At 46.9% G+C, this 15,097-nt stretch overlaps 1 protein-coding gene across 1 annotated transcript in view; it reads right to left on the bottom strand.

Annotated features, from left to right (window-relative positions):
* LOC118212406 (cAMP-specific 3',5'-cyclic phosphodiesterase 4D-like) overlaps positions 1–15,097 on the bottom strand; it is a 59,985-nt gene that overhangs the window by 16,453 nt on the left and 28,435 nt on the right. The window contains 4 exon segments of the mRNA XM_035390237.1: positions 6,445–6,494; positions 7,369–7,448; positions 7,954–7,990; positions 14,155–14,346. Coding sequence (XP_035246128.1) covers positions 6,445–6,494; positions 7,369–7,448; positions 7,954–7,990; positions 14,155–14,346 — 359 coding nt within the window.

Genomic DNA, 15,097 nt, shown 5'->3' with positions numbered 1-15,097 from the left:
ATAGATCTGCACACAGGCATACACACACGTACACATGCACATGCATATACAAACAGACGCACCTGCACAATAAATCTTAAAAACCCCCAAAGCACTTTCTGGGTTTCCAGGGTCAGACGGCCTGAAAACATATTACAGTCACATACAGTCACTCATTCTCTGACATCTGTCACTCATTCTCTAACACCTGTCACTCATACTCTGATAGCTGTCACTCATATTCAGATACTCGTCACTCATACTCTGACACCAGTCACTGCTGGCAGATATCAAAAGTGACAGGATGTCTGACAGCACCCGATCCTAAGCTTTATTTATGTGCTGTTGGGTTCAAATGCAGCTGATGACATTGAATATTAAATCAGAAGCCTTAAAACTGTTTAGTAAAAACAAATCTGATTAAAGAACCTGGGTATTTGCTAAGGCAAGTAAGGTTAAGGGTGTCTGCTAAGCCAAGTAAGGTTAAGCACATTAAAGGGGAGAGACCTGCAGTGAGAGGCCCACATCTTAAATCCTTAACTTTCTGCTTACGATTCTCTGACCACTACAGCACTCCACCTAAATGCATGCCAAGCCACTTTATTTCCACCCGTATCACAAACTACAGCATTAGTACGGTTCATATGTAATACAGACCAAGTTTCAGACTATGATAGATTCATTACTCCAACGGGTGTTCTTACCCAGAATGTCTTATAAATATCAAAGATAATATGTTCAGCCACCTGAGTTATATGAACCACAATGATAGAGATGGGGATAACAACGTGCTTAGACCAGCGACAGTGTAGCCGAAACATCATCAAAGGGCTAAGCAGCGCAACAATGCCAACCTAGTGCCTCAACACAATCTTAAATAGAGTACGAGCACAAACATTACTACTGCTAACCGTACTAACATAAGCAATCCCAGCACTAACATAAGCAATCCCAGCACTAACATAAGCAATCCCAGCACTAACATAACAACCACAGAATGAATGAAACAGCAAGCGCTAGCAGGTGGAGTGTATCCGGGCCGCAGTCTGAAGAGCTGGGAGGTGGAGCCTAAGACTGAACAAGCTTCCGTTAGTTCTGAGGGCATCGGAGTCTGTGGATACTTTTACCTACACTGTATACGCATGTGGAAACTATTTGGGAACTATTTTACTCACTTTAACTTTTTAATTGTATTTTAAATGCTTAATGTATTACATTTTCTTCCCTTTTTATAGTTCTCGGTATTTATTTATTTATTTTATTGTTATTTTAGATCTATAGCTACAGAAAGACTACCTCATCACAATGCCCTGAGGAAGACATTAGCTAAAATTTAGTTGATTGGTCAGCATTACATTACAGGCATGCAATTATTACTTTGCATTATTACTCATAGTCATATTTTTTTTTCATGTTTTTACTTGTCTGTTTTTCTTCTGTCACTTTCTCTGCAAAGCACATTGAATTGAACTGTTCGCTTGAAATGTGCTACATAAATAAAGTTTTTTATTCTGATTATTATACAGTAAGCTGTAGAGGCCGTTTGCAAGCAGAGCAGATGGAGCCCTCCAAGTTTCCACTGAAACCAGAGCTGGAGCAGCCGCATCCCGCTAGAGGCGATAGGTCAGAGGTCAAAGGTCAGCTCTAAGCCTCATCTCTACGCACAGCTGTTCCAGAAAGCAGTCTGAAAACACATCTCCACTCTCCAGAGGAAACAATGCCCGCCTCTTTCTACCACACAAACAAAAACACACTTTCTTACTGTATCACTCTGAGAACATGCATTTTATCGCTTCGAGAACATACATATTATCACTTTGAGAACATACATTATTGTTTGAAGGGTCACAACATTGCCTAGGTTTCAATAAACGTTTGCGGAAGTAAAACTCTTAATCGACTCATTCGCACATGAACGTTGTTTCATTTAAAACGACGTGAAAACGCACGTCCTTTCTGGAAGATCTCCGAGCCCCAGCGGGTGGCAGTGTAGCATAATGGCTAGGGAACTGGGCTGGCAGTGTAGTATAATGGCTAGGGAACTGGGCTGGCAGTGTAGTATAATGGCTAGGGAACTGGGCTGGCAGTGTAGTATAATGGCTAGGGAACTGGGCTGGCAGTGTAGTATAATGGCTAGGGAACTGGGCTGGCAGTGTAGTATAATGGCTAGGGAACTGGGCTGGCAGTGTAGCATAATGGCTAGGGAACTGGGCTGGCAGTGTAGTATAATGGCTAGGGAACTGGGCTTGTAAACCAAAGGTTGAGCTTTGATTTCCAGGTTGGACACAGCTTTTGTACCCTTGAGCAAGGTACTTGATCTGAATTGCTTCAGTATATACACAGCCGTAGCAACGGATGCTATGTAAAAATGCTAAAAGTTGTAGACGTCACTCTGAATATGAGCCCCTGCTACATGGCAGTAGTGTAATGTAATCTCTGTATGTTTTCAGCTGCATCAGTGGGTGAGCGCGTGGGTATGGAGCCTCTCCATTTTGAAATATGGGTGTGTACCAGACACCTCTAACTGTACTTCTGATCGAGCAACATTAAAAAAACACGGCTTTCCAAAGCTGGGAGCCCTTCGACAGGATCTGCGAGTCGGGAGGCGTGTCCGTGGACGGTGCGCTGCAGTGCATCATGGGGATTATGCATGGTTTGCAGGCAGCGTGCCTGTGCTTACACACATGCTGAGCTGTTTACCTCGGGTCTGCTAGCCACCTGTACCTAAATTTATCTCTACTCTGAGTCAATATCAACAGCTGCGTCTATTATCTCTACAGGCAGAGAACAAAACGCAGCAGAGCTACGAGAGTAAAGGGTGCTGCCAGTTCCACAGTACTGAACCCCACCATGTATCCTGGAAGGATTGCCTGAGACATTTTCCACATCTGTGAGCTGACTGACATGATCCATGTGGAAGTCATATACCTCCTGCAGAATTCCAGATTATATGTGTGCGAGTATGTGTGTGTGTGTGTGTGTGTGTGTGTGTGTGTGTGAGTGTGTGTGTGTGTGTGTGTGTGTGTGTGTGTGTGTGTGTGTGTGTGTGTGTGTGTGTGTGTGTGTGAGTATGTGTGTGTGTGTGTGTGTGTGTGTGTGTGTGTGTGAGTGTGTGTGTGTGTGTGTGTGTGTGTGTGTGTGAATGTGGGTATAAGCCTACGTCAGGGTGAATTCTCCTTCTCTCGCTCTCTCACCCTCCCACTCTCTCTCTCTCCCTCATTCTCTTGCTCTCTTTATCTCTCGCTCCCTCATTCTCATTCTCTCTCCCTTGTTCTCTCTCTTTCTATCTCCCTCTCCCTCATTCTCTCTCTCTTCCTTATTCTCTTCCTCTCTGTCTCTCCCTCATTCTCTCTCTCTCCCTCCCACTCTCTCTCTCGGCTCACGGATGGCCCGGCTGTGGTTTCAGAAGCAGGACTGCCTTCCTTGCTGACGTCAGTGGCATTCTTCTCGTGCTTAGTGTGACATCAGAGACCAGCCCGCCGAGGCCACTCTGCTGTGGAGACAGCAGGGCTGCTGCTAAGCTCCGGACCGGAGGCCCACACGGACTGGAGAAAATGGCTCAGGCGACAGGGGGATTTCTGCTGATTTACGTAGGAACAGTTTGCCAAGCTAATCCTGACACATACCATAAAAAAACTGATCCAGAGACAGCGTATGAGCGCAGAATAGATCTGCACACAGGCATACACACACGTACACATGCACACGCATATACAAACAGACGCACACACACACACATACACATGCACGCACATATATACACAGACGCACACACACACGTACACACAGGCACACACACACACACACACACACACACACACACGCAAAGAGAAGTGGGCAACAGGAAGACAGCCATGAGCACATCCCTAATTCCCTACGAGCAGGTATGTGACAGAGCAGCAGAGCACAGACTCTGTCAAATCTCTCCTTCCCACACACAGTGTACAGGCATCACAGGGCTCCCCAATCCACTGCTTTTACTGCACGTAAGGTTTACCTACGCTGCTCACAGTAATTTAGCCACGTAGCCACAGATTTACCGTATACCTGCAGAGGAGGGAGGGCTCATTAATTAGCTGAGCTATGGTTGGCTGTCAGTCACGACCTTGCCTGAACCAATCAAAACAGGTGTCTCTCCACAACAACACGATTGGTTCATATTGCTGCATGTCATCACCTTTTATTTCCCACATAATTTTAACATGGAATATTACCTAAGGACGTTATTTTAACTGTTACATTACAGGCATCTAGGAGACACTTTCATACAGAGCAACTTATCACTTAAAAAAAAAAATCATTTACATTACATCCATTTATACAGCTGGATATATACTGAAGCAATGCAGGTTAAGTACCTCGCTCAAGTGTACAACAGCAGTGTCCTTCCCGGGAATCAAACGTGCAACCTTAAGGTTACAAGACCAGTCCCTTACCCATTACACTACACCGCTGCCAACTGCTGTTTTCACATTTTTACATTTTTGATTGATCAATTTTTTAATTCATATCCTTTGATGTCTTATCATGCAGTGGTCCTTTATTTGAATAAAATGTATGGAGCTGGCCTATTGCAGGGGTGGGCAGCTCCGGGCCTGGAGGGCCGGTGTGCACGCAGGTTTTAGTTTTATTTTTATTAACCGCGCTGGCCTGCTAGCGCTGCGCCCCAGCAACCAGAGCACGTCAACCATGTTTCCCCTTTGAGCAGCAGAGATCTGCAGCTTCCTGTTTCCTGTTTCAAAACCGTACGTTGCACGGTTACTGCTACTGTAACCTGAGTGCTTCCTGAGAACGCTGTTTTCCCACACAGCGTAGCCACAGTGATGGAGTAAGATGGCACTCGCAGAATCCCCTCAGACAAGGTTAACTGCAGACTGTCTGCTACAGGGGCCCCTTCCAGTTCACTCCTATCAGCCTGTTACAGGGGCCCATTCACTCCTATCAGCCTGCTACAGGGGCCCATTCACTCCTATCAGCCTGCTACAGGGGCCCATTCACTCCTATCAGCCTGCTACAGGGGCCCATTCACGCCTATCAGCCTGCTACAGGGGCCCATTCACTCCATACAGCCTGCTACAGGGGCCCATTCACTCCTATCAGCCTGCTACAGGGGCCCATTCACTCCTATCAGCCTGCTACAGGGGCCCATTCACTCCTATCAGCCTGCTACAGGGGCCCATTCACTCCTATCAGCCTGCTACAGGGGCCCATTCACTCCTATCAGCCTGCTACAGGGGGCCATTCACTCCATACAGCCTGCTACAGGGGCCCATTCACTCCTATCAATCTGTTACAGGGGCCCATTCACTCCTATCAGCCTGTTACAGGGGCCCTAGATCTCAGTACAGGGGACCCTTCCTGTTCACCCATTACAGACACTTGGTGAAAATTAGGTTCTTAATGACTAAAGAGATGGTGATGCATGAGACAGTGATGCATCTCGGGTGACTGAGAAGTCTGTGCTGGGTTGTTTTTAAAGGGAAAGTGGCTGAGAAGCCTGTGCTGGGTTGTTATCAAAGGGAAAGTGACTGAGAAGCCTGTGTTGGGTTGTTTTTAAAAGGAAAGTGGCTGAGAAGCCGGTGCTGGGTTGTTTTTACAGGGAAAGTGGCTGAGATGCCTGTGCTCGGTTGTTTTTAAAGGGACAGAGACTGCACTGCAAGTCAACACTGTGGTGCTAAGACCTTCCACATATAGCTTCATTCATATTTCCCAAAATATGACATCCAATATGTAACTGAGTTCTCTGCATCATGTTCTCAGTATCACTTTGTCACAGCCCTGTGTGACCCAGATTCTAAAACTACAGGAAGTTCAAGATTTCCACCTCGAAACAACCGTAATACCATCCGAGCGGCGGTATCGGATGTACACAGCAACAGTGCTTCAGAGGCTGCGGTGGCCATCTTGGATTCACAACCCAAACGGTGAAACGTGGAATCTGGCTCCCCCCGCAGTCCCTTTCTGGTACAGTCTGTTTCTTTATCCAGGGCTGAAACCACGTTAACAGCTGTGATCTCATGATGCAAAGCAGCAGACGCACGTCACAGCAGACGAACGACAGCCAAGGTCTGGAATATTCCACAGACTGACATTATCCCGTGCAGATGCACCTGAAGAAAGGCTTTCCCCTCACAGGAAAGGGAACCGGCGCACTCACGCAAACGTAACGGGAAAACCACACACTGAGATGGGCCATAAATCACACATTTGGTGAATCACTTGTTTCATGTGTCCGGCATATTTGGTTTCCGTGGAAACACCCTTTGCAAACACTCTGCCTTTCCCAAGTGAACAGGATGACATGACATGACTGCGGATAGATTCTCAGGAGTTTTTCCAAATATTTGTGACTGTGTGGCAAAAAAAACGAAAGGTAACAATCTTAGTTATGTATTAACATCTTAGGTTGTTTGTGCAGGTTGTTTTCCAGCAGGCAGACATGGTATTGGGAGTGGAGTATCTTACCTGTGAAGGAGGTCTTTGTGATTGGGGGCTGGTTACACATGGGTGACCGTCTGGAAGGGAAATGCAGGAGAGAAGCTTTGAGCCTGCTGTGCTGCACACGCACACACATGCACACAAATACACATGCGCACGCACGCACACACACACACACACACACACACGCGCACACACACACACACACATACACACACACACGCACACACACACACACGCACACGCGCACGCACACACACACACACGCACACATACACACACACACACACACGCACACGCACACACATACACACGCACGCATGCACACACACATACACACACACACACACACACACAGGCACACACATACACACACACACACACATGCACACATACACGCGCACGCACACACACACACACACGCACACATACACACACACACACACGCACACACATACACACGCACGCATGCACACACACATACACACACACACACAGGCACACACATACACGCGCACGCACACACACACACACATACACACACGCACGCACACACACACATACAGGCTCGCACATACGCACTCACACACACGGACACACACACACAAGCACACATACACACACACACACACACACACACACATACACATACACACACACGCACAAGCACACACAAAGACACACACTACAACTCTAAACTCAGTTGTGAGAATTTTATAGGCTTCAAAATACACTACAACATTTACTGGATAGCGAATGCTAAGCTCAGATTCCACTAAAACCGCTGCAATATCATTTTGGGCAAAACTAGAGAAAAATGCAGCTGCATGGAGATGTCATGATCACAGCTATTTAATTAATGCATAAATCGTTGTAACACCACAGCATTCATGCAGCTGCCTGCATTGTAGTCACTGTGTACTGCATGTTGGAGACAAAAATTAAACTTACTTGTTTGAGGCTCTGTCAACTTGCTGCAAGTTGGTTAATGTGGCAAAGTTATTCCTCACGGTTCTCAAACTAGCCAGGACCTAGATGCCATGGGACATAGCAGGTGTTCAGCATCAATGCCATTTTGCCATAATACCTTTCACACATTTGTGTTTTCCGTTCTTTTAGCAGCCAATTAAGGCCTCAAAAAAAGTGTGTGTTCTTCAGCCAATAAACAACTTAAATCACAATCACTGCGGCCCTCCAGGACTGGAGTTAAACCTGCAAGCACTGCGGCCCTCCAGGACTGGAGTTAAACCTGCAGGCACTGCGGCCCTCCAGGACTGGAGTTAAACCTGCAGGCACTGCAGCCCTCCAGGACTGGAGTTAAACCTGCAGACGCTGCGGCCCTCCAGGACTGGAGTTAAACCTGCAGGCACTGCGGCCCTCCAGGACTGGAGTCAAACCTGCAGGCACTGCAGCCCTTCAGGACTGGAGATAAATCTGCAGGCACTTTGTAATGGATTTTAATACTTGCGTTGTGCATTGTGAAATGTGGGGGAAAAAGTTTGCCTGAACCAATGAGCAAAGCAGAAACAGACTTACCTGTGCGAATGGTGTTACAATCAGGTCATCCCCATGGCTGAAAGACAAAGACAGACAAAGGTGTTTGTTGGCCTTCTGAAATAGGTCCAAGACCTTGAGAGTTGCATGCATTCGACCGCACAGAAGAACCATACATTCATATAAGGCTTAAAAATTGGCTTTGAGATGCATGGGTGCCATAGAGCGCCATGGAGTGTATGATTTGGCTGCTGCGGCCAGACAGTCCCAGAGGGCCCAAGCTTTTTATGGTTCCTCTGTGCAGCTAGTGGGAGTCAAGCAGAGCACACTATGGAGCACTCTATGTTACAGAGTGCAATAGGGTGCATTCTATGGAACAGAGCACACTATGGTGTACTCTATGGTACAGAGCACATCATGGTGCACTCTATGGTACAGAGCACACTATGGTACACTCTATAGTACCGAGCACACCATGGTGCGCTCTATAGTACAGAGAACACTATGGTGCACTCTATGGTAAAGTGAACACGATGGTGCACTCTATATGCTACAGAGGTCATTATGGTGCATTCTATGGTGCAGAGCACATTGTGATTAACTCTCCTTGACGAGGGGCCCATGCTTTGCTTCTCACTGGGAAATCATGATTGGGAAAGAAGAGAGATGGTCACTTGTGCGCAGTGATGTAATCTGTGAGAGGTGTTCACAGGACACTGACACCCATTCCAGCACCGGCTGGGACAGGAGGACTGAGAAATCAGGACTTGGGTTAGACAGGAAGAGATCTCACAGTAGCAACAACATCTGAGGTTTAACCCAAAAAACACATGATAAAATACACGATAAAAGCCATATATATCATTATTTAATATTAAAACACACTCCATATATTAGAAATAAATGCTGCAAGACAGCACATACAGCAAACTCCATTGTTAAATCTACACATTAAATACTATGGGTTTTATATACTCACACATACACACACTACATGACTTATAAGGGCAGACATTGAGCAAGAGGTAGTTCCCAGACCATGCGATCTTCATCTGGTCTGAGTGACTGAGACCACGCAATCTTCATCTGGTCTGAGTGACTGAGACTCTGCGATCTTCATCTGGTCTGAGAGACTGAGACTCTGCGATCTTCACCTGGTCTGAGTGACTGAGACTATGCGGTTTTCATCTGGTCTGAGTGATGAACACTATGCAGGCCAAAACATTGATTCCTTGTAAGGAGAGTCAGCAGGAGTGCCATTTTGGGATGTATTCCAGTTTTTATTGAGGGGAGAGTATTCCTGTTTTTTGGGGTATATTCCTGTTTTTGGAATGTGCTCCTGTTTTACTTCAGTTTACAGCCTGCATGTCCCAGTACAACACTGACGGACAGGCCACCCAACCATTCCCTCACAAAGGTCACTGCTAAATCCATCTCTTCCTACAAAGTGAAGGACAGCAGCCTGTCAAGCCTGCTATTCTCTCCCTCCCTCCCTCCCTCTCTCTTTTGCTTTCGTTCATTCTCCCTCCCTCTCTCCCCTCTCTCTCTTTTGTTCTTGTTCACTCTCCCTCTCTCTCTCTCTCCCCCTTCTCTCTCCCTCTGTTTCTTTTGCTCTCTCTCCCTCCCTCTCTCTGCCTCCCTCCCTCGTGCCCTCTCCCAGTGTCCTTAAAGGTCAGCCTGGCAGGAGCAGAGAGAGTGGCCGATCTTGGCTGCTGGGTGCGTCTCTTTGGCTACACGTACAGCTTCGCACAGACAGAGAGGAGCAGCTTCTCCCAGCTTTCTGCAGCTGAGCAAACATTTCGACAAGTGACAAAAACCTGCCTCCCATCTTGAGGACAACCTGCAGTCAGCTCCCACTCCTCTGATCCAACACCCCCCCCCCCCCTTTAAATCAAACATCCGGGCTGCTACTTACAAACTGTGTCTGACAGCTTTTAACAACTGAAAGGCCGGCGGAATCTAAAAGAAAATTAAAAAAAACTCCAGTGTGTTTAAATCCTGCTCTTTAAAAAGCGAGTGCAGACTTCAGACAGAAGGAGGGCGGGCGAGTCCTGACTTGTCGAAGCCACGCGCTCGTTTTGGTTTTGGACGTTCCGGGCCAGCCTTCCTGGTCCCGTTCTGTCCAGCCTATTTACATTTTCAGCCGCAAATTCTCCCGATTGTGTTTATATTTCTCGCGCCAGCGTGGAATAACAGGGCAAGAAGAATTTAGAAAACATTCAAACAAACGTCACGGGCACAAAACATGAAGATCTAAGCAAGTAAGAAAGAGACAAAAAGAATCAAAAGTTTTTTATTTTTCTTCCCAGCATTGCTCTACAAAAGAAATCAAATCCAAATAGAAGACACGACGGCCAGGATTCCATCAATGTTAATCCTCAAGTTTAAAGAACAACAACCAAAAGCAAGATTTACTTTTTTCTTCACAAAAATACGGTCTGGCGAGTTCATTAATCACTTAAACTAAAAAGGTAGTAAATCTGCAGCAAGCTGAAAGGCAGCAAATCTGTCTCCCATCCCGTTTCAATTAACATGATGACATTAGAGAAAGAGTTCCTCAGAGAAGGGGGGTGTTTGTTAGTCAGGATGCAGAAGACAGTTTAGTGCAGGTGGGGGCAGGGGGGTGTAGGGGTGGGGCGGCCTGTCAAAGGAGAACCCCTTCCCCAAACCTCCTGACCCTCTAGCCAAGGTGCCTTGCTGTCTCACGCAGTCTCTCTGTGTGCCCCGTTCAAAATTCTCAAATTCGCCCTCTCTGTCTCCGCGTAACACTTGTTTTGTTTTTGCTCTCTCCCTTTTTTCATCCATCCTCATCCCTCTTTCCCTTCATCCCCCTCTGACTTTCTCTGCCCTCAGTCTCTCTCCTTGTCTTGCCCTCTCAGTGCTACAGCTTTAACTACGCCTTATATTCAGCCACAGGTGTAGTTATTTCTGCTGCACCATTATCCAGGCAAGGGGTAATAAATCTCAAGAACAGGCAGCGGTGTAAATATAATGGGTAAGGAACTGGTCTTGTAACCTCAAGGTCACAGGTGCAATGCCCAGGTGGGACACCTTGCCGTTGTACCCTGGAGCAAGGTACTTAACCTACATTGCTTCAGTATGTATCTAGCTGTACAAATGGACGCAACGTAAATGTTATGTGTTAAAAAGGTGTGCAAGTTGCTCTGGATAAGAGAATCTGCTAAACACCCGTAATGTAATAATTATTACTATTACTGTTCTTTTCTTCTTATTATTAATAATAATAATAATAATAATAATAGAATCTTTGTTGTGTCTAGAGAGCACATGTATATAAGAATAACAAAAACCATTTGAACTGACATGGGCTAATGAAACAGATCCCTGCATTCAATGGCACTGGAGCAATATGGCTTTTGTTTGCCGTCGTAATGGATGTGATTTGAGAAGCTGGCCTATGCCTCTGAAAGCTGTACATTATGCATGACCGGGTGCAGAGTTACACTGCACGAGGCCCAGCAGCCTATCCTCTCACAGAGGGCAAACACACACGTGGCCAGTGACTGTCTCTACCATCATCAGCACTTTCATTATTCTCCATTTTAACTAATCCTAACTCCACTCTAACCCAAACTCTAATCCCAAAATGCCATTTCCCGCTCTTAAACAGTAAGAAGGGGAGCATGATCTCAAATTCCAAGTCCAAGCCAAATTTATTTTCACTGTTATTATCAGATATATTCTTGCTCGAGCAACTGTTAAAGGTTATCACCTTATGTTAGCCTTCTGACCTAACTGCTTAGAACCACAGCAAAAGTGCAGATTTTTTAAGCGGTTAATCTGAAACTGACCTGAGACCACCTTTTTTTGGTGCACTGTCGGGTTTGGAAAAAGCTTTCAAGGATATCAAAGGAACGAAATTTAGAGGGAGAACATACTCAGGTTCAGTAATTAGCTTCCAAATAAACTTTGTCGATACTTTTTGTTCTGGCTTCGGCTTTAGGATTTCACCAACATACGCTGTTTATTGACAAACACCGACAAAAACTGCCATTAGTCCAGCTTAATGGCATAATGTTGGCAACACACAATAATGTTGTAACTGAGAAGTGAACAATAAGATAACCAACATGTGAAAATCCAATGTGCCACATACATTGAAATGCAAAATATACAGCAATTGTCTAAGACTGTTTTAGGAAGCAGCACAAAATCAAAAGAACTACATAATATCACCAATGAACAGAGGCATCAACCATAGAAGAAAAAAAGACTAATTTTGGACAATAGAAGAAGAAAGAATGGCTATTTCTGTCATTAAAATAGAATATTTTATAGCAACAGAGCACCAGTATTATGTTATATAGCAACTTGTCATCATAGCAACCGATAAGGTATGACCTCCATCTTTAAAAGCATATCATTGATATAAGTTTCGTTTGAGACAGTATAACAGAGCAAGGTTCTTGGTATGCTACATATACCGGACACTCAGCAAGTCCCTCGATATAGACCCTCCTGATTCTTGTAGTGGTCTGTGCCTAAAGGTTTAGGAACCACTAACTTGGACGGTAGATGAAGTCCGTAACAGTGGTGATGTAGTGGATGATGCCCAGGATGGTTTTTGCGGTTGGGTGGGGTGGTGTGGGGTGGGGGTGGTGACTTTCACATTTCAGTCGAGATGTCATCATGCAGTGCAAGGCCATGGGGGGGGGGAGTGGGGGGGTGGGGGGGTGGAGGGCAAGCTTTCAGACAGCAGAGAGAGGGGGAGAGGAATGGAGCCTATTGCCGAAGCCAGATCAGTTTGCATCCAAAGCCTTTCGAGATCCATGGTTGTTCTGCGCTGGTGTCCTCAAAGTTTGAGGACGGATAAGAAAATGGAATGTTTTTAATGCCCAGAATACCAAAACGTCCGGCTAAACTCTTATTCCCGGAGCCTCAGAAAGACAGAGAAGGAAAAATACCAGGGGTAAAATAACTGGGTAATGGACTCCTGTCTCGGAAAGTGACTTTTTTTTTCTTCTTTTTTTCCCATACCCTTATATTGTGTTCTGTGCATTAAAGGGGAGGAGAAAGGGGCGGGGTTTCTTCAGCATGTGAGGCGGAGCTAATGCTAATGTTTGCGGGTGCAAAGCAAGGCAATGCAAAACAGGCAGGGCATTCCATACTACATAACAGCATAACAGGTCTGCCGTTAAAAAGGGGGGGGGGTGAGAAGGGGGGTGGGGGGGGGTGGTGAGGGGGTAACTAACGCCACTTACTTTCCACTAATAACGGGCTCAGATCTCCGAGAAACCAAGCCTGGTCTCTGCAGGTGGTTATTCCTATCAATAAGGACACAGTGGTCAGGAAAGAGAGACAGCGGAGAACTTGACACAGAACCTGACACAGAAACCTTCGTTTGGAGAAAGCTTGCGCATCACCCAGACCTATTCCCCATCAGGGTACCGATCCAGAGGGGCAAGCTGAAGTTCTGAAATGGGTCACGTGACCTGGTTCTGACACAGCGCATTGCCTCATTCAACATGTCCCCGGTGGCTGGCTCACAGGGATCTGGCAGAGAGCGTATTTGCAGGAGCCATGATTAGTCATTCCTTCATAGAGAAGCGGGTTCTGAATCTCTGAGCCGAACTGGTATCTCCAGTGTCCCATTAGCTCCTAGTCTTACACATAGGCATTACTGTATGCTAGTGTCATTTGCAGGACATGGGGCTGGCGGGACTGCAGGACCCTGGGCTGGTGTTAAAGAGCCCGCAGTGCAGGGAGGAAGTGGCTGACGCTGCAGGTACAGTCCACTTCCTGCTCCTGTGTAACGGAATAAGCGCCACGGAGCTGAAACCACAGCCTGCCTCTCAGCACTCACACAGCCCAGTGAAAGCAGATCCTCATGTCCTCAGCACAACGGTGTAAGGGCCAGACACGTGCACACACACATGCCCACACACACACACACACACACACACACATAGGCACACGTGCACGGACACACACACACACACACACGCACGCACATAGGCACACGTGCACGGACACACACACACACACACACATGCAGGGCTCATTTGGCAGACTGGTTTGTCAGCATAACAGGCGCAAAACCTCTAGACTGCGCACACCATAGAAGATTTTTCTCCAGAAATGGAAGCAGGAGGTAACTCCAACCAGAACAGAGATGGTTCTGGTGGAGGAATGATGTGTCTCAAGGGGACAGACAGACAGAGGACGGAGAGGGTCCCCGTTGGCCAGGGTGGGGGGGGTGGGGGTGGGACGGGTTTGACTTACATGTCGCTGGCGATGGACGAGTTCCTGGACATGGACTTGGGGGACAGCTCATAGTCGCTGTCGGAGCGGTACAGGAAGGACTCCCTCCGCTGACTGTGCACGAAGTTGGCCTGGAGGATGAGGCCCGACCCCGGGCTGGTCATGGGATCCAGGGGACTCCTTCCCGAGGACGTGCCATTGTCCACATCGAAGCTGGGGAGGGGGGGAATAGATTAGAAAGGGCTAACAGTGTGACACTTCACAAATAAACCTCACCAGTAACATGGGATTAAACTTTATTATAACTGCTGCTGCATTCCAACAGGGGTTCCACCAAACCAGCCCTCCGAATCGAACAACGGTTCACTGAACCAGCTCTCAGAGTCAAACAGAGGTTCACTGAACCAGCTCTCAGAGTCAAACAGAGGTTCACTGAACCAGCTCTCAGAGTCAAACAGAGGTTCACTGAACCAGCTCTCAGAGTCAAACAGAGGTTCACTGAACCAGCTCTCAGAGTCAAACAGAGGTTCACTGAACCAGCTCTTAGAGTCAAACAGAGGTTCACTGAACCAGCTCTCAGAGTCAAACAGAGGTTCACTGAACCAGCTCTCAGAGTCAAACAGAGGTTCACTGAACCAGCTCTCAGAGTCAAACAGAGGTTCACTGAACCAGCTCTCAGAGTCAAACAGAGGTTCACTGAACCAGCTCTCAGAGTCAAACAGAGGTTCACTGTAACAGCTCTCAGAGTCAAACAGAGGTTCACTGAACCAGCTGTCAGAATCGAACAATGGTTCACAGCATTTAACCTATTATAACATGGGAAACTTTCTCAGACCAGGACGGGGGGAGGGGGAGGGGGGGTCACCACAGAGACCACGCAGGGGAGTGTTGCTGGGTGCGTTGCTGGGCATGTGAGGGCGGGGCCCTGATAAAACACTCGTGCGTAGGCTGCTTACTGAATGAC

Source organism: Anguilla anguilla, chromosome 14 (assembly GCF_013347855.1).
Source record: "Anguilla anguilla isolate fAngAng1 chromosome 14, fAngAng1.pri, whole genome shotgun sequence".
NCBI classification, from domain to species: Eukaryota; Metazoa; Chordata; class Actinopteri; order Anguilliformes; family Anguillidae; genus Anguilla; species Anguilla anguilla.
Note: the sequence above shows the minus strand (reverse complement) of the source record. Positions and strands in the feature narration are given on the sequence as shown.